At 48.7% G+C, this 20,391-nt stretch overlaps 1 protein-coding gene across 1 annotated transcript in view; it reads right to left on the reverse strand.

Moving 5' to 3' along the window:
* The window catches only part of UBAC2 (UBA domain containing 2), a 121,718-nt gene extending 108,191 nt beyond the window's left edge, over positions 1–13,527 (reverse strand). The window contains exon 1 of the mRNA XM_037528756.2: positions 13,417–13,527. Within this exon, the coding sequence (XP_037384653.1) occupies positions 13,417–13,447 (31 nt within the window). The 5' untranslated portion in view covers positions 13,448–13,527. The remainder of the gene's footprint in view (positions 1–13,416) is intronic.
* Positions 13,528–20,391: the final 6,864 nt, after the last annotated feature.

Genomic DNA, 20,391 nt, shown 5'->3' on the forward strand with positions numbered 1-20,391 from the left:
TGCTGAAACAACCTGTACATGAATACTCCTGACATTCCCTAACAGTGGGGAGCGAGTGGAGTCCCTCTGCAGAGGCAGGAGGGGTGCGCCACTGCTGCAGACTCCCTTCCGCCATGGGAGGGAGGAAGCGCCGCTGTGCGCTGCCAAATGGACCAGCTTGAGGACATCGTGCTCAGTGAGAGACACCGGAGAAGACCCCACACTCGACCCCACACACCCCACAGACCCCACAGGCGCAGTGTCCGCAATGTCACAATCCAGAGCCACAGAAAGCAGGGAGTGGCGGGCGGGGGAGGGGGACGGGGGCCCAGGGACTCGATGGGCACAGAGGTTGGTGATGACGGCACCAGCCACCGGCGAGTGAAGGTCCTAGAAGGCAAGAACCGCACACTTTAAAATAGTCCAAGCGGTAGATTTTATGTCATGTGCATTTCACCTGGATAAAAATAGGCGCCTTTCGCAGACTGAAGACATGGACCGCAGGTCTTGCAAAGCCGAGCCATGTGGGCTGTCAGCAAGCACCTCAGCTGGAGAGAGGCAGGGGTGCGGTGGGGGGAGAGACAGGCAGTCGCCCCCACACATCAGCCACATTGAAATACATTCGTCATAAACCCCAGTGTGGTTCACACCCTCAAGGTGGGGCCGCCAGTTCCGAACATACCAGTGTTCCTATTTCTGCCCACTGAACTACTGGGTCACCTTCTCAGGGTTCCCACAAGACTGGGGTGATCTGGTATCTCACAAGTCACTTCACATTTTTCATTAAAAAAGGGCTGAGCCGGAAGCAAGTGTGGAAGTCCACCAGAGCGGGGATCCCTGCACGCAAGGCCACCTCTGCTCCCCGGGGAAGGACTCTCTGGCCTTGGGCTTCCTAACAGGGCCTGGGGAAGTGCTCTTCTCTCTCCTCAGTGGCCATGTGAGGGAGGCAGGAATGTCTTCTGGTGGCCAGTTCAGCCAAGACCTGCATGAGGCCACCCAGGAATCAAAAGATCCCAAGTTTATTTCAGTTGAACCCAATTCTCTAAGACGTTTAGAAGTAAAATGCTGTCGGCCATCCCTGAATCCACTCCGTTTCTAAGGCACCAGGGAGAGTGCAGTGACCCAGGCACCTGCCACCCTGACCGCTCCTCCTGCAGGTCACCACACTGGCAGAGTGCCCGGCTCACGAGGGACGCCAGCAAGCACTTGCTACTGACCAGTGCCTGCATAGTTTATTAGGAAAATAAACAGGAGAAAAGGCAAAGAAGTTTCCAGAAAAAAAGGCACAGAGCAAGGAGGAGAAAGAGGACTCTGTGGGAGTCCATTAGATACGAAAATGTATTCTACCTCTAAAATATTTAGACAGTTTGAATTATGGGGGGGGGGGCACAAAACAAACAAAGGAGTAAAATTTTAAAAGGAAGTCCTGAGCAAAGCCGAACACAGAGGCTCACATGCCAGGGAAGGCATGTCCAGTCCATAGTCACCAGCAATGGCATAAGGCACCTGTACTTTTGTTTTGTTCTTGCTGATATACTGGGCATTACTAGGGTTTACCTTCTTGGGGAGATGCAACACAAACATCAAGAAGAAATGGGTAACAATGCTAATTAGATGAGGCATACAGTTACAATGAAATAATCTTAAAAGCCAAAAGAGGTAAGAGCAATGTATTATGTTTAAACATAGGCTAAGTCATTCAACAGTAGAACTATGACAAAGAGAATCAGGAAGCTTACGGAAAATTCTCTCCCCATGCAATCAACTGGCAGAGAAAAGAAAAGGCAATTTTAAGAAGGAAAGTTATGTGGTGAATGGCAAGGAAATCTGTTGTAAACTCAAGTGGCCAAGCAGGCTGGGCCGGTGCTGGTGAAGCTGGGATGGTGGCACAAGCCGGGCAGACAGAAGTCAGGCGACAGTTCAGCCCTGGCTGCCAGAGCATCCCCTCAAGAGATGGAGAAATCGGGACTTCTGTCTGAAAGGTCCCCCCAGCATCACCTCTAACCCAAGATGACACAAAGCATGTGTGTATGGCTGTTGCCAATGTCCAGCGTGGAATGGAGGGGAGAGTCAGCCAGAGCAATGCAGAGGAGGGGCCGCTCATGAAGGCCTCACATGGGGAGGGGCTGTTAGAAACAGCCTCAGGACAAGCTAGGGAGGCTTCCAGATGTTCAAAGACATGCCTCCCTGGTGGCGCAAGGGTTTAAGACACAGCCTATGAAGCTATCTGCAGCCTCTGCAGCACGAGTTCGATCCCCGGCCGGCCTGGGAGCAACCCACATGGCGCAGCAGACCTCTCCTGTCTCGCCCGCTGCTCCCCTCAGCAGTGTACTTCGGTGGAGCTGCCTATTCTGTTCCCCATTCTGTCTCTGATGAATCCTCTCACCCCCCACACCTCTGGCCTATACCCCAGCTCTTGTATGCATAAATAATCTTTAAAAAAAAAAAGAAAGAGACATGAAGAGTTGAATCAACCAAAGTAGGCCAACAGTGAGGAGACCACAGCTGCCAAGACAGGCACTAGAGCATCTGTGAAGACTAGCAGGAGGCGGAGTCACCTGCTCAGCAGATGCCTGATGGAGACTAAACTGGTCTATTTCGGGAAAGACGCAAACAGAACAGCTCCCTGCAAGGCAGAGAAACCCGAATCTGATTTTACAGCTTGACCACCCAAAGGACCTTCCACTCCCACCTGGTGGACAGCAAAGAGAACCAGCATAACCCCTGCCAAGTCTGCACAGGTCCTCCCAGCACGTACTCGGCTTGTGAGCAGAGGTGCTACCCAACATCTCTGACCGCTGGCCTCCAGACCGGCTGGCTGGTGGAGACAAGAAACCCTCTTTAAACTCTAGACACTAGAACAAATCCTCAAGGGACTAAAGAATCAAACAAAAGCAACAAAGCCAAAAAGGTAGCTAAATAAAATTCCAATTCAAGGTGATACTCCTGCACCTGTCCACTTTTTCTCCCATTCAATAAAAGAAACCTCAAAAACACCAGAAAAATGCTCCCTTCCAAAGGAGTCCGGGGAACTCTTCAATAAACGCATCAGCATAATTTAGAACGTCTATCAGACTTCATTCCCCTTATGGCACCACAAGTGTCTGCTAATCCCAATATTACCTAGCCTATTGCTAATACTTTTCTTTATATCACCTTATTATCAAATATAAATTAGCTATAAAAATAAACACACTTTATCAAATTAAAAAATAATGTTGTAGCGAGGTCTGGACCTGCCTCCTGTTCTCTGTTTCAAGAGAAAGGAGTTGTTGTTAGAGGGGATTTCAGGGTAGCACTTTCTCTTTGATGTAATCAGGATGAAAAGTGAAAGGGGCATCATTCTCTTTTGTTTGATGGCTCCAAATGTTGGATCCACATCCTTTTTCAACCAACCCCAGCAGGCTCAGGGCCACACAGGCAGACATAGCAGCTGCCAGCCTTTCCACAAATCCTCAGACCCACGCTCTCCAGGTCTTCCTCACACATAGCCACTCCTTCCACACCCCAGGTGGAAAAAAAGTCCCCCCCACCCCAGACAAAATGCAAGAAGACTCTCCAGGGAAAGGAGCAATCTACTTAGGGAGGACCCCAAGAGATTGGGAGGTCTGAGGCAAACCAGGAAAGAGCCCCAGGCAACTTGAAACTTCCAGAGTTGCAGATAAGCCTGGGTTGAACAGAGAGAGGTGGTGGGTGGGACATCAGCAGAAGGGCAATAAAATCCAAAAAAGAGAGCCAAGCCCATGTCACTCTGCCAACAGGAGGGGGCTGTAGTCACTGACCGCTCCCCGCTTTGCACCCCATCTGGAAGCCAGCCTATTCATGTGCGCCCCCTACTTGAACACAACCTACAGTCAGCCCTACCATTTAAGGTTAGGGCCTCTTGGGGACAAAGACCCACCCACAAATGCAAAGGAAACCCACACCTGCTACTTACCAACCCGCTTTCCCTAGTGATGAGCATCCAGAGAGTCACCACCTGAGTGCGCTACAGGAAAAAGGGCACTCCAGGAGGGTGCCAGGAGAGACAAAGAAGAATCCAAGAAGAAACTGATGCAAAATTCCAGAAAGAGCAGTAGCTGAGTGTAAACATCAAATGAGAAGAGATAGCACAGAAGTGAAGAGATGCCTACAGGGGAGAGGTTTCCCTGCTCCCCCACCCCTGGGGCTCCAGCACATGCCTTGGGTCTACAACCCACACGCAGTAAATACAGCCACTGGCTTGGATGTTCTATATAAAGTCAATCCACAGGCTCCATGGCTGGCAGAACAGCAAAGGCACATACTGCACGAGCACAACGAACTGGGCATCGGAACGCAGAAAAGGATGTTCTCAGGCGGATTTCTCACTTTCCCAGTGGTGTCTGCTGCTGTTGATGACACAAGTAAGGGACCCTGTCCATGCTGAAGATGACGGTAACCATACAAGAGGTAACCAGACCAAAGCTAACCGGAGAAGGAAAGGCTGGAGGTGTTGCAAATTTTTCATCTTTCATCATAGGGAATCTAGAGACAGACCTGGTGTTGAGAAATCAACAGACAGAAGCAACTGCCTAAAGCCATACAGAAGAAGTAAAGGGAACTTAAAAGTGGTTACTCCTGGTTAGAATTTGTATCATATCTTTATTTGAATTTTTTTACCCTGTGCCTATACTACTCTCTCAGTAGGCAGACACACACATTCACATGTTCATAGGGGAAAACTATTTACAAGACTATCCTCTAAGATGTTGCTGGGATTGAAGAGGAAAGAAATTTTCACATAGACTTTCTCCTCTTCTGAGTGGTCTGAATTTGTACGGACAGTAATATGTTATCTTCATAATTAGACAAAAAGTAATGATAAAAAAAAAATACTAGATGAATATTTAACAGACCTCAGGAGGTCTAGGCCTTGATAAAAGAAAAAGAAGAATTTGGCCAAATAAAATATATGGGTTAAACCCCTTGATCTTAATGCCACAGTAACAAATAAGAAATATCATGAATAAAAGGAACCGACAAGTGGCTAAAAGGTTTGCCACGCACATCAAGACAAAAGTTAATACCCTTTGGGCCTCCCCGGTGGCGCAGTGGTTGAGCGCTGGGTTGCAAAGCTGCCGGCGACCTCTGCGGCGCCGGTTCGATCCCCGGCTGCTCCCCGGCCACTGGAGGAGGGTCCCACATGGCGCGCAGACCTCTCCTGCCGCCCGCTGCTCCCCTCAGCAGTGTCCTTCGGTCCTTCTGCCTGCTCTGCTCCCTGCTCTGGCTCTGGTGGGTTCTCTCGCCCTCCCGCGCTTCTGGCTGTGCCCAGTGCATGTATAAACAAAACGAACGAACAAACAGGTGAATAAATAAAAAAACATGCCTCTATAAAAAAAAAAAATTAAAAAAAAAAAAAAGTTAATACCCTTTGAGAGTTTCGAGGATATACTGCTCCAAACTGAAGAAACATGGAAAACAGCTTATCCCCGCGGAGCTGGGCTAGACGGCCCAGCCCTGAGTTAGTCCCTTCCTACTACGAGGAATGATGTTAGAGCAGAAGTACGTAAATTGTAAAGACACGTCCAAAGGGGTACAAATGATTCCTGGCCCACAAACAAGATACCAAATCAAAACCCCACGGACCCAGAAGCCAGGAAAGTCAAGGACAGGAAAACAGAAGGACAAGCAGGAACTGAGATGGCACAGAGGCCGGCCAGAGCCTTTCTCCACTAGCAGGTGGTTGCCAACCACAAGTCTTAACTGGGAGGAAGCAGAGCAGTCTCCCCTGGAGCCAAGCTGGCGTGATCATTAACAGGCGCATCAAACTTTTAAATCGAGCCTGAGTTACGGGGCTCCCCACCCCAAAATCACAGCCATCTGAATGTGCCTGTCTCTCCGGCTGGGCACTGTGCTCCCAGCAAAGTGGCTGGGCTGCCAAAGGGGGGCTGGCTCACAGGGTGCCGTCACAGCTGCTTGATTAATAACGCAAGAGTGAATAAAAGGTCAAAGGCCTTGCTACCTTTTCACAAAGGCAAAGAGTGTTCCACGCTGAGTACATCTTAAAGAGACAGGAAGACACAAAAATAAAGATTTACTTGATCACCTCCCACGAGGTGTGAATTCAACACATCGAATGGGACTTAAAAAAGGAACATGTCAGTCACCACGTGGTTCGGCCCTTCCTGCGCTGCCAGATTCCGGGGGCGTCCATTTCAGCACCACGCCGGGGACAGCCCATCTAGGTTCCTGAGGCCGAAACCACAGCTGAAAGCAAGCCTTCAGGGCTCGCCCACCTCGGAACTGAGGTAAATGTGGGTGCCACAGGCGGATACGACTGGACCCAGGTCCACTTAACCCCCCGAGTGACACTGGCTCCAGGCACCCTAACTGATGTTTTGTGTCAAAACAGTTTCATGCGGGCCTCCCCGGTGGCGCAGCGGTTGAGCGCTGGGTTGCGAAGCTGCCCGCGGCCTCTGCGGCGCCGGTTCGATCCCCGGCTGCTCCCCGGCCACCGGCGGAGAATCCCACATGGCGCGCAGACCTCTCCTGCCGCCCGCTGCTCCCCTCAGCAGTGTACTTCGGTCCTTCTGCCTGCTCTGCTCCCCGCTCTGGCTCTGGTGAATTCTCTCACCCTCCCGCGCTTCTGACTGTACCCAGTGCATGTATAAACAAAACAAACAAACAAAATAAATAAATAAATAAACATGCCTCTATTAAAAAAAAAAAAAATAATAAAAAAAATAAAAAAAAAAAAAAACAGTTTCATGCAAGGAAAAGTCCCAGCTCAGGTGAAAACTATGTTTCTTTTCACTCTGGTAACTTTGCGCTGGTTCCCAGCCCCATGCTGTGATTTCAATCAGCAGGACACCCCGGTGTTGACAAGCACCTGAATGGTCAGGGGGCTGAGTCCAGCTGCACCCCTCTCAGCCCCTCAACAAAAGCAGATTAGGGCCTCAATGAGCCGCAGCAACTCTTTTTTTTTTTTTTTTTTTTTTTTTATAGAGGCATGTTTTTATTTATTTGTTTGTTTGTTTGTTTTGTTTATACATGCACTGGGTACAGTCAGAAGCGTGGGAGGGTGAGAGAATTCACCAGAGCCAGAGCGGGGAGCAGAGCAGGCAGAAGGACCGAAGTACACTGCTGAGGGGAGCAGCGGGCGGCAGGAGAGGTCTGCGCGCCATGTGGGACCCTCCTCTGGTGGCCGGGGAGCAGCCGGGGATCGAACCGGCGTCGCAGAGGCCACGGGCAGCTTCGCAACCCAGCGCTCAACCGCTGCGCCACCAGGGAGGCCCCGCAGCAACTCTTCCCTGGACAGTAACCAATAGCCAAGAATGCCAAATCTAGTGGACTCTGAGGATCAAAAGGAATCTCAGCAGATGTGGTCAGGAGGTAGGAAGAAAACCAGGGGCATACAGGGTTTTAAAAAAAAAAAAAGGCAAAGCATCAAGAATTTTATAAAGAAACGTTCATCGAAACACAGGAGACCATTCCTCTGCGCTGAGCAAGTGCCCATCAGGTGAGCTGGCGCGCAAGTCCCTGGACATCTGTTCAGGGCAGGTGAGAGCTGCGGAGGGCAGAGCGGCTGCAGTGAGCCGGGACAGCGCCCCACACAGCGCGGGAGCACCAGAGGAGCCCAGCACAGAGGGGTCAAGAGCGACAGCAAGTGAGAAAGGGGAAGGGTGAAGACACCGTCACACAGCCTGATCAGGAAGATGAGCAGAAACAGGGGGGTCAGCAGTTGGGAAGTGGGGGTGGGCCAGTGTTTTTAAGACACAGGAGTAGGATCCAGTTAAAAATGCTTAACCCTGACCAGTTACTACCACAAAATTCCAGGAGCCATAATAAGATTAACTTTCGTCTTCACAACAATCCATTAAAATAGATAATAAGCTTATCCCCTTGGCACAGATAAGGGGGTGCTTACTCTGGGAGTCTCCACAGAGCCCACCGAAGCACCCAAGGAGAAAGCACCAGCTGTACGCAAGTGCCGGGCTTGTGCTCTCAAAATAAAAGGTTGGCTCTAGAAAGGACAGCAAAGCATGAGTTAAAATAGCGGGGAGCCCTCGGGAGAAGGGTGCTTCATTCTAGATTGCAGGAAAGGAACAAAGTCTGTATCCCTGACAAACTCCTAGCAGCCCTCAAAACGCAGCTCAACTATCGCTGCTCCAGCAGGAAGTCTCCTGTCGAAGCGTGGATGTAAGCAAGTTACAGCGAGAGGGGCCCACCTGCAAGTCTGGTTCTCTGGAATGGGGAGAGATGAGACGGGATAGTCTTGGGGGCAGGAAGGAGAGAGGAAGAGCCTGGGGAGATGACCAAACCCAAGAAATGCAACTGAGCCATCCTGCCAGGGACTCGGCTGGGGTGAGACCCCACAGGTTAGCGCAAGGCTGGGGCGCTGTGAGGTGAGCACAGCAGGACGGCGCGCCGGGTCTCAGAGACGGGTGAGAATGCAACGCTTGGAACACACTACGGGATCCAGAACGGTATGGAAGATGCCAGAAACTGCAAACCGGAAACGATGAAGGACCAAGAGCCTGGCAGTCAGGCAATGCAGAGGGAGGTGGGAAGAAGCTGGGGGTTTTATTTGCACTGTGTAGGGTAAGGTAAAAAGTATCAGGCTTTTCTGCCCTCCCGCCATTAGGATGGATGACGGAACCCCGCGGTCCCGAATGCAGGCCTGATGGCGGCACCTGGAATCGGGTGTGGGCATAGGTAGATGGGATTCACCTGGGCGAAGATTGGGCTTTTAAGGGCGGCGTCAGGGGGACACCAGCAGAAGCAGAAGTTGAGAGAAGCAGCAGAGAAGCATAAAGAACTATGAGACCAGCAGAGAAGGCCAGAGAGCCCAGAAAGAGTGAAGACTTGCTGGGGGCTGGGAGGCCTGCTAGCCTCCCGGCTCCTCAGCACCCCTGCCTGCCGTGTACCCAGTAAATCCCAATAAAAGCCTGCAAAAGCCACTGAGGGCTCCAGGACTCTGACTCCTCCCTTACCCCATCTGCTGGGATCATAGAAAACCTGCTCAGTGGCCACTCCTGCCTCTACACACGGAAAGAGGGCACCCCCAGTGGGCTGGGGGAAGCAGACAGCTTTCTCCTAAAGACGCCGTCTCCGCCGACTTTGCTGCCTCCTTTCTCTATCTCCTAAACGCTGGAACTGCCCACAGCTCCATGCGCGGCCTTCTACTACACCACTGCGGCTTCTGGGTCCCCATTCAGACCCGTGGAACAGCTCCCTCCCAACTAGCCACCCATGACCAGTCCAGCGCCCTCTCTCCTGGTGGCCCCTAGTGTCTTCGACGGGACTTCCCAGCCCTCTAACATTAAACTTGCCCAACACCGAGCCCCTCCTGTGTGCTCCAAGTGAATGGAGACGCCACCTGTGTACCCAGAGTCTCCTCCGATGCCCCTTTCACCCCACAATCCAAGACTTCACTGTCAGTCTACCTGCCACACTTCTGAATCCTCCTGCTGTGTCCTGTCCATCCTCTCCGCCCCCATCTTCAGCATCTCTCCGCCCCTCCTGCTGGCTGCCCTCCAGCCTTAACCTACATCTATCCATTAGACTCTTCCAGGGACGCCTTAAAAAGTCAGACTTCTGATGCCCACATTAGCCATTCTGAATCTGACTCTCCAGGGATGGGACCCAGTAGTCTGGAAATTCAGGAAGCTCCTGGGTTTTTTGTTTTTTTGTTTTTTTTTTTGCAGCCAGGGCACGGGAACTATTTGGAAGACAAAGCCCCTATCTCCAGCCATAAGCTCCCATCCTCCCTGCCCTGCGAGGCGCAGCACTCCCAGGCCGCACTCCCCGGTGCCCTCCTCCAGCCAGCTTCCCTGCTTCTCGATCTTTGCTCTTCATTCCAGCCTTATTACTGAAGGGGAGGGGCCTAGGCCACTCCTCAGGCTCCTTCCAGGCTCCTCCTATAAGGTTTGTCCTGGTTCTCCTCTCCGCTGCCCTCTGGAATGATTTCCCCTCTGCACCTCTGAGGAACAGCTCGCTCCAGCCATCATCTGCAGCGCTCGAGTTCATTACCTCTTGCCTCTGCCAGCCACTGCCCAGGCTGCCCTGCACAGACCCCTCTGTCTGACAAACTCATACTCAACCCTTAAAAATCAGCTCAAATGTATTACTTTACAACTGGTATTTCTTTACAACTGTGCCCTCCCCCTCACCAGCCCCCTCCTGCCATGAACCCACAGCAACCGACTAGACAGCGAACTCTGTGAGGGTGGTAACTGCACCTGCAGTGCCTGAGACACGCAAGGTTGGCTTTGCGCAGCGATATGCTGTGAAGGCCGGCCAGGGAGCTACCCATATGGCACGGCAGACCTCTCCTGACTTGCCCACTGCTCCCCTCAGCAGTGTACTTCAGTCAATCTGCCTGTTCTGTTCCCCACTCTGTCTTTGGTGGATCCTCTCACCCCCTGCACCTCTGCCTGTACCCCAGCTCTTGTATGCATAAATAAATCTTTAAAAATAAAATAAAATAAAAACAAGACAAGCACCACATGACTGCACTACCATGCGGTTTGCAGAGAAAGCAGAGGAACTAAATACAAAACTTTTGGAGGCTAAGACCAACTAGTGGTTACCGGAAGGGAAGGGGAAGGAGGTAGGGTTCACCGGGAAAAGAGGAAAGTGTGAAGGAGAGACGTGGGCTTGCAGAGGTGACCATCATACAGCAGATATACCTGTGGCTTCCCCAGGTAGAACACCTGAAACTTATAATGTTGTTTAAATTTTAAATAAAACAAAAAGGGGTGAATGTAACAAATGACACATCCATTACTCCACACACACTTGAGTGACAATCTGGTCTCTAAGCAAGGCATCTAAAATAAGTGGTGAACACAATTCCCAGACATACCCAGTCATGACGCATGGCGGAGCACACAGTAATGCAGCTTCAGAACATGATCACAGATGCCCTTCCCTTGATGTATTGCCCCGGCGGCACCAGCTTTCTGCACGCCCTGCTGTGGCTGATGCAGTCCTCACACTGCTGTTCCCCTTCTGCACATTTCTCAACCAACTCTGACCTGGCTGCCCCTTCACTTTGACATGGTCTTAGCTCATATGTCACCTTCTCAGATATCTTCCCTGACCATGAATCCCAACGCAGCTGCCCATCACAACCTCTAGCCACCGTCTCTGCCATTATCTCTGTGGTCTTCTCCACACTTATGGGAAGTGACACTGTTTAACCTTTTTGAGGTTGCTTTCCTTTACCTTTTATCCTCTGTCCAATGAGCAGTGTGGGGCTCACAGGCCTTCTCAATAGGCATCTGAATGAGTGAGTAAATGAACAGGGGGGCGGAAGAAGCTAGTAAGTGTAGCATTAACCCATCATTATCTACTAGTCATAGGGTGTAGGAAACATGCAAGTGGTAGGATATTATGGGGGGAGAGATTTCCATGGAAAAGAGAATGTTACTGCCCAGCCCCTGGGAGCAGGCAGAGGAAAACAGATGCATTCCTCAGGACACTGAGGATCAGAACACTGACTTTCCAAAGAGCTGCACAGCTCCTGATGGAAAGGAATCTGCTTCCCTCTCAGCAGGTAGTCTTGCAAAGAAAAATTTTAAAGCAAGAGCTCATATACCCAGACTTGCCAAAAGAGCAGTTCTGGAAAAGCCATGCCTAAACACTACCAGAGGCACTGTAAACACAGGGACCCAGACTTGTTCAAGGTCCCCAGCACAAATTCAGGCACACAGCAGGTGCCTAGCAATGTCCGTTAAAAGAGCACGGGAAACATGGCCTGTGCTCTGAGGAATGGCCATCCCATCAGCTTTTTAGTTAATCAGGTGAAATGACATCACAGGAGGGGAGCCTGATTCCAGTATAACCAGTGCCCTTCTCTGAAGAGGAAGGGACATCAAGATGTGCACACACATGGGAAACACCACATAAGGGCACAGGGAGACGGTGGGTGTATGCAAACCAACGAGGGCGCCTCAGAAGAACCCAACCCAGTGGCACATAGATCTTGAGCTAGATAAGCACTTACTCTAGAAACCAGGCAAAACAGTTGGCCCTGGTCTCTCCCTGGGCAGCATTATTGTTCCTAGAACTCAATACACAGCCACCCTGAGCCTTAGGTATAAAATAACATCTTCCCCAGAGTCATCCCATAACAAAGCTGAAAAAGCTTTGCCAATATAGTGGCCAGTAGAGTTAGTAACCAGCAACAGATGTTTTTTGACTTTTTAACATCATCAAGGAAGGACAGCTAAAAATGTTCAAAGGACAACTAAAATTGAAGAATTCTACCATTAGTTCTTATCTACCAGCTCACTGTATGATCCCAGGAAAATCACATCACCTTCTTGAGTGTCAGTTTCGTAACAGTCATAATGTTCTTTAACCAAAGAGTAGTCTGGGGAGGATTAATTAGCTAGTAGTTGTAATGTTCTCTGTGGCCAATGTTTGAAAGACACCACAAACCAAATTAACTATGAAACAAGGGAAGTATAAGTTCCACTTCAAAACCTGGAGAGTGAGAATGATTGGAAATGGTATCTATGGCTCTGATACCAACTCATTCTCAGACCAAGGCATGTTTTCTTAGGAAAGGATTCCTAACACCACAACGGATCATTTAGAGCTGGAAATGTCAACTGCTTATGTACTCTGACAAGATTAACTTCCCATGGATGGAGACGTGAAAGACAGTGACAAGCAACTGTACAATTATGGCTGTTCCAACAGTTCGCTGTGGCTGGATCCGTGCCTAATCTCAGTGCTGGTTAGTTTCCATGCAGTCTACCTGACCAAAAGGCAAGCAACCGATTTCAGTGAGAAAAAGTAAGCGGTTTAAAATGCTACAAATACGCTGACCACCGCTGACATTCGAGGAATTACAGCAACATCCAGTAGCCATAACTGTGCTTTCTTGCCAAAACGACGTCCTAACTTCCTTCCACTTTGAAGTATTTTGAAGTATTTCGATCAGTTTTTGGTTGTCTACAACATTTTAAGGGAGAAACATTTTAAGATAGAAATCTAAGCAAAACTGAGGGGCCAGCTCCGGAAGCAGAGGTTGGGAATGGCATGTGGGGGAGACCAGTCTGGCCCCTCTGTAACCTAAATGAATGGAGCAAGGTGACTGCGAAGGGGGGGCAGGCTGCCAGCATCGCCTCCACCTGGACGGCCTCTCCTTTCCGCCTGGCACACTGGCCTCCGGGATGGGGCTCTCCCCGGACCCCCGCCGGACCCCAACAGCCGGGCCCACCTGCAGCAGCCCCGGGAGCTCATCGGCGGTGATGGGGCCAGGGGCTGGCGGCGGACTCGGTCCCCACTCGCCCCTTTAGGCTGAGGTTGGGGTGGTGCCCGCTGCCCCCCACTGGCAGGGGATGGAGGGTCGGCCCCCAAACCTCCAGCAAACCCGAGGGTCCCCTCTGCCCCCGGCCTCTTCAAGGAGGTGCCCAGGGTGGCATGTAGGGGGCAGGCAGGAGGGCGGCGGCCGGTACTCACAAAGCCCACTGGAACCGGTGCTGGTGAACATGGTCCCGCCGGACCCGGAGCCCCCGCGGGGGGACAGGGGGAGGGGAAGCGGAGGTGGAGGGAGCCGGCGACCGCGCAGGCGCACTACCGGTTTCGCCCGCTCGCGCCCCGGCGGCCGCGGGGGAGGGCGCATGCGCGGCCGCGGGGCGCCCCGCCCGCGCGGCTCCTTCCTGCGGGCGGAGGAAGTGCGTGCGCGGCGGGCGGCCGGCGCCCCCGGGTCTGTCCGACGGCCGCGGGCGCACTTAGCAAGGCAGTGGCACGGCGTGGGAGGAGCGGTGCAACTCCTGGGCGCCGCGCACTGGCCTCAGGGCCGCCCTCCCGACCCGGGAGCGGCGAGAGCGCCGGGGTCCTGCGCGGCCCGGGTCGGGCGCCCTCCTCGCGACCTCTGACCTCGCCCCGGACGGGGCGCCCGGTGCCTCCGCGCATGCGCAGTGTTGGCCTGGCCGGACTGTCGCCGTGACTGTGCGACGCGACGCCGGGTCGCGTGTCCAGCCCGCGCCACACGCCCCGCCCGGAATCCCCGCGGGAGGCGTCGAGCGTCGTGGTCCCGAGACCCCAGCCTTCGCCACGCGTGGCCGGGGGTCCCCAAGCGCGAGGGGATCCCCCCCTCGCCGGCGAACCTGCTTCGCAAACTGCCCTCCTAGTGTCCTTCCCGACCCCAGCCATTAAATTGTTTTCAACTTGCAAAATGAAATTGCACTTTGTCAAAGCAAAGTCACGATTTGTTGCTTTGTTTGAATGAGTTTGAGCACGCATGGTTTTATGTTACGCAGTTGTTTAGACAGTTGAAGAAGACATGTTATGGGGAGTGACCGATTACAAGGCTAAATGAAAAGGGCAGGTTACAAAACTATGCAGCATGCTTTAAAAAGGTACTTTCAGGGTCCTTAGGAGGGACAAATGTAGAATTCAATGATCAATAAAACACCGATTTTTAGGAGAGGTGACATTGGTCAGAATACTAACAATTCCTACAAGGCAAAAGTATAAGAAGTGACTTCTAGATGCTCAGTGTGGATTTTGAGTAACATAGAACTTCATTTCATTTTTATAGAACTCAATCTTTGTCGTTTACGCACATAGAACAATGCATGGATATATGCATTAAAGAATCGTTTTCTACCTAGCACTGCTATCTATGTGCTTTTTTTTTTTTTTTTTTTTTTTAAAATACAAGCACTGGGTACAGTCAGAAGCGCGGGATGGTGAGAGAATTCACCAGAGCCAGAGCGGGGAGCAGAACAGGCAGAAGGACCGAAGGACACTGCTGAGGGGAGCAGTGGGCGGCAGGAGAGGTCTGCGCGCCATGTGGGACCCTCGCCCTACGGCTGGGGAACAAACTGGTGATGCAGAAGCTGCGGACAGTATTGCAACCCAGCGCTCAACCGCTGCCCCACCGGGGAGGCCCTATCTATGTGCTTTAATTACATCATAGAGTGGATGTTACCCACTCACCTCTACCTGGTAAGCTAATTTCCAAAAATATCAGCTCAAATAATGCCTCTTTGATCCTGGAATAAACCTAAGTAGCTATCCCCTCTATGAACAAATGGTACTTTATCCACAACTAAGTTATACTACTATCTCTACTAGGAAAGATGAGTCCCTAGAGGACAGGGAGGGTGTCTACAAAATGTATCCAATCCATTTTGAGGCTCTTGGGATGAAAACATGTCTTTCTCTAATAAAATGAAATAGTACCTCTATAGTTCGAACTTTCAGGAAGGAAATCTGGAAGTGAGTCCCAAAAAGTATCTTTTCCTGCGCTAAGCCTGCCTGTAGCCTATGTTCCTTTCCTATAGCCAAGTTAGGCTACCATCTTTCCTAAAGATTACTAAGTAGTGGAGGGGGTCAACAACAGCAAAAGTAAGAATTACAAATTCCTAAAGGGTAAATTCTGAATACACAACTGCTATTCCACCCTAAGCTTATACGCCACATCCTGTTCCACATTCAGAGTGAGGAGCCTCTTTGCAATTTCCCAGGGTTTCCATTCAACAACCTTTTGAGGGAATGAGTAGATAATGAATAGGATTGATGGACAATCCTTGGATAAAGTAGCCTTCATTTTGGTTCACGTGCACTTTTAGCATAATATATCAGTGAAATTTTAGAAACTAGATCTGGATGTTTTTCAAACATTCAATGATTTTTAAAAATTTTAATTAAAAATTTTTATTTCAATGATTCAATAGTATTCATAATAGATTTCTATTACCTGCCGAGCAGGAAGCATTTTCAAAATTTGTAAGGGTATTTTGGTTGTCACAATGAATTTGGGGATATCACTTTGGTTCTAGTGATGCCAGACACAATCCTTTTACCAGAAAAATAAGGTCATTCTCTTTCCTAACTAACTTCTGACTCTCCCTCTTCATGCTTATTAAGTAGGTAAAGCCTGTTTGTATATACTAGACTCTGGAACCGAGTCCATTTGTAAACACGAGTGCTTAGAAGAGCTTTAAGTCATGCTGAATTTTCCAGGAATGCAACTATTACACTGTTTGGGTTGTTATTTGTAAGTTAATCAAGAGTTGTTTACCAATTCAAAAAACCACAGCTGTGCTCGCTGCCTTTGAGCTGCACTTTACAGACATAAGAGGTGCTTGCCTCTTCTGCGTCCTTCAAAAAGTGCACAGATTTAACCTTTATTTTAAGATACCATATATATTGTAAATATTTTTTAAAAAGTGTTGAGACTATTCAATGGAATATTTGAAAGTGTCTGTACTGACAACATAGTATTTTCTATTCGAAATTTCAAATTTAGGTGAACTCATCAAGATTAAGTCAATATTTTGTAAAGAAAGGGTTGACAAAGATAGAAACCAAAGATTTAAGATGAATTTGAAAATCATAGTACTGTTCTTGAAATTTTTTTGGACATAATGTGAGGGAATAGAATAACACAAAGGATGGCAATCAGTGATAATCTAAACAATAACAATATAGGAGAAAAAATAATTTTGCCAGCTGTATAAGAGGTTTATTATTATGAGAGGAAGAAATTGAAATGATTTGAATGTTGAACAATAATTAGTGTGTAGAAGGATCGATGAGAAATCCAGAGTAGAAAATAGACTCAAATGACTTCCTGTTAGGAAAATGTTGGTTGCAAGTGAATTCAAGATAATGAGGCCTTGCTGATCACAAGTGCCAGATTCATGGGACTAAAAACATTGAACAGAATGTTTATTTCCACATGCACAGACAATGGATACTAATTGTCAAAATCTGTAACTCTTACAAATTACTTCACAGAAGGCTTTTTTCCTTTCCAATGTCACTGTACTACAGATAGAACAGCAACCACCAGCTGATAATAAGGGCTTGTAAACAACTGAAGAGTAGCCAAGGCCATGTTAGCAAGTCAGTAAATTATTCATTGACACTATCAGTCACCCAAACTGCTTGTAAAAGACACACAAATCCAGTAATGCTACCAATGCTGTTAGGAAAATTAATGCTGTGACTAAAAGATGGCTTTGTTTTTTATTTAAATTTAAACGATGACAGTGGAAAATAGTTGGATTGTCTTATCTCTCATCTGGAAGTAAGATGGCACTCCAAAGAAAACTATTGGAAAATAGTTTATTCTTTAATACTAATGTGCAATTTTTGTTTCAGTCAATGAAAGTTACATAATGATGTAAAAAATATGATGAAATACTATGTATTGAAATTATAAGTAAGGTCACTGAACTGCAAGTAAATGCTTTTGATATTATTATTTGGTATTATTTTTTGATATTTTTGATATTTGGATATCAATGTTATTGATATTATCATGAAATTTTTCAACAAACATCGCAATTTAAGAGACACTTTCTTGCCCAAATCTTCATAGTTCATTGTCTGTTGCAGATAAGAATAGGTCCAAGAGGCTAGATTGGGATTATATTGCCAATTTTGATACTACTTGAAAACATGACTATATCTAACGATCAGTGCAGACTTACAATGGGTTAGATACTCAGTTCACTTGAAAATGAAGAAATTTATCAGTCATGTTTGCAGAAAATGTTAATTGAGCTAAGAATGATTTGAGGACAAAAGAAGTATTTAACCTATTACAAAAGGTTTTGGTTTCAGCCAAGACTTTCATTTGTCCTTTAACTGGGAGATGCATTGTTTATTATAGTCTCTCCAACTGCCTATTTAGGAAAATGAGTTTCCTTGTAATGGAACACTGGGACAATTGCTGCAAAAGTAATAAAATGTAACAACATTTGTGATTTCTTTTAACAAAATGAGACCCTCTTTACATCTCATTCATCAACCTGTTTCTTGTTAAAAGGATGGGGACCCCTGGGTCTAGGTTCTGAAGACCGCACATGTGCAATCACATGAGGTGGATTTCAGAACAAAAGATGTTTTCTGTAAAATGTCATCACTGCCTCTTGAAAACACAGGGAAGCTTCTGTTTTGCTTTTATCTATAAAAGATATTTATTAAGGTGGCGCAACATTAGCTTCGTTCTTACAGTATATAGTCTTCTAATTTGTATCTCTGCAGGCTAGCCAGAAATCTGTCCCTGGGATTATCAGAGGACTTATTCTGTGCTTCCAATCAACTGGCTCTAGATCAGAGGGGCCCAGGATGCCCTCCTTGGGCTCGACTGGTTCCCTAGAGCAGCTCACAGAACTCACTAGATCTTCAATTTATTGCAAAGGATTGCAACTCAGAAACAGTCTGGAGGAGTGGCGTCAGGCCAGGTATGGGGATAGGGTTCGGAGCGCCCATGCCATTCTCTCCCATTTTCTCCCCCAGTCTCCACCTGTTCACCCCCAGAGAAATATTTTTAAGCCACTCACATAGAACCTGTCACATCTGTGAGATGATCACACTTGCTCATCTTTTCCATCCTCAACAACTGCTCTTTCTGGGAAGGTCAGTTGAAGTTCCTTCTTTCTCATGTTTTGGTTTAGTGTCTATAAGCTTTGCCATCCAGGAGCAGAGAGGGAATGCCCTTCTCAGGGTAGATAGTTCCTAGAGATAGTGAACAACTGGACGAGTGTGCCTTTGCTATGCAAACTAACCACCCAGAGTCTGCAGGCCTCCTGTATTTAGCACTCAGTCGCTAAGCCAATATTCCTCCCTGCCTTTAATCCCCCCAGGCAGGGTCAGGTACCAGACAACGAGAGACCACCTTTTTAGCTCAGAGCCCAGCAAAATTATTCAAATATCCAATCCCAAGCTTGCTGCCTTGCCCATTCCTCCCGGCAGAAATCACATAAGGACTCTGGGTCTTGTGTCTCCCCCCTTCCTTCTGCCTCCTGATGGACCCGGGCACTTGCCCCACATGGCCCTGCGTGCTGTGCCGCCTTCCCATCTCTTGGGAAATAGAATAAACTTATCTTCAAAAGCAGTTGTCTCCATGTTTGTCACTGTGTCACACCGGCTTCAGCAGATCCCAGACCCACTTCAAGACAGCCGTTCTCTTTCCCTCCCTTCCTGTAGGGTAAGTAAAATATCGGGCTTTTCCACCCTCCTGCCATCAGGATAGATGACGGAATCCTGCGGTCCTGAATGCAGGCCTGATGGCAGCACCTGGACTGGGGTGTGGGCGTGCACAAGTGGGTACACCTGGGCTGAGAGGCTGGGCTTTTGAGGGCAGCGTCACGGGGATGCCAGTGGAAGAAGCAGAGAAACAGAGTAGAGAGCAGAACCACGAGAAGCAGAGACTGCCAGAGAATGCCGGAGAGCACAGACAGAGTGGAGACTTGCTGGGGGCTGGGAGGTCTGCCAGCCGCCCGGCCCACCAGCACCTCTGCCTGCTGTGTACCTGGTAAATCCCAATAAAAGCCTGCAAAGCCACTGAGGACTCCAGGACTCACTCCTCCTTTACCCCTTCTGCTCAGGTCATAGAAAACCTGCCCTGTGCCCATTTCTGTCCCTCTACCTCCACGCTGCCACCTCCCACCCCAGGTGTGGATAAGGGACTTCCAAAACCACTGTAAGATAAATTATGTTCTGGGACAGTCTTAGAAAGTCTACTAGTATAGAGAAGGAGATTTGACATTCTCCTTTATATTGTGTCAATATTACATACGTATAAAAACTGGGATTGGCTAAAGTGTTAAAGTGAGGTGACTATTCTGATTTGCCAATTCTTTAAGGCCTTAAACCTGCTGCTCCTACTGATGTATATTTATACGGCAATTACTCAGCAGAGAACACCCCACCCATGGCCGAAAAAAGATACAAAAGAATAACCTGGGTTTTCCCAACTGGTTGATAGCAGTCTATCCTCAGGTACAGGCCAAGGAGGGTTTATCCTGTGCAAATGTGCCAGGTGGACAGACTGGGACTCAGGTGAGCACTGCGTGAGCCTGACTCCAAGGAGGAAGGAACGCCCACGGGGATGGTGGGATCCTGACATTGACCTTGGATCGTCCTTACCACCATATGTCTCTCTGGCTATTCCTTTACTAGCCCACAGGCTGTGTGCTCCTAACTTCTTCCAATGAAAACACACCCGTGGTTGGTGATAACCCTGACCTCAGGCGCTGGTGCCCCTATTTTTTCCCCTTGCAATTGTTTCGTGTAATACTTCCAACCAACTTTGTTCCACCAGCAACTCGAGGACGATAAGGTCTGGTCAATATCCTCCTGATTTATTGTTTGTCTTGGAGGTAAGTTTTTCAAACATTCTCTCGTCTCCAGACTAAATATTTCTGAACTTTTCAACCGTTTGATCACTTTAATGTATTTTTTGAATCCTCTCCAATTTTCCATTTTATTCTTCTACCACGAAGTTTAAGTGTAATATGAGAATCTACACATAAAATGTCATGGATCATGATGCATGTGCAATGGTCATTGACAAGGTTTGATCTCTTACTCCAGAACTCTTAAAGGAAAGAGACTCTAACACCGTCTGCCAATAAGCCCAAGAGTTGAATTGATAAGGAAAACAATCCACGTGAATTGTTAAGATAAAAG

The sequence above is a fragment of the Talpa occidentalis genome, unplaced genomic scaffold (assembly GCF_014898055.3).
Source record: "Talpa occidentalis isolate TD23 unplaced genomic scaffold, MPIMG_talOcc4v2.1 talOcc4.5, whole genome shotgun sequence".
Lineage (NCBI taxonomy): Eukaryota > Metazoa > Chordata > Mammalia > Eulipotyphla > Talpidae > Talpa > Talpa occidentalis.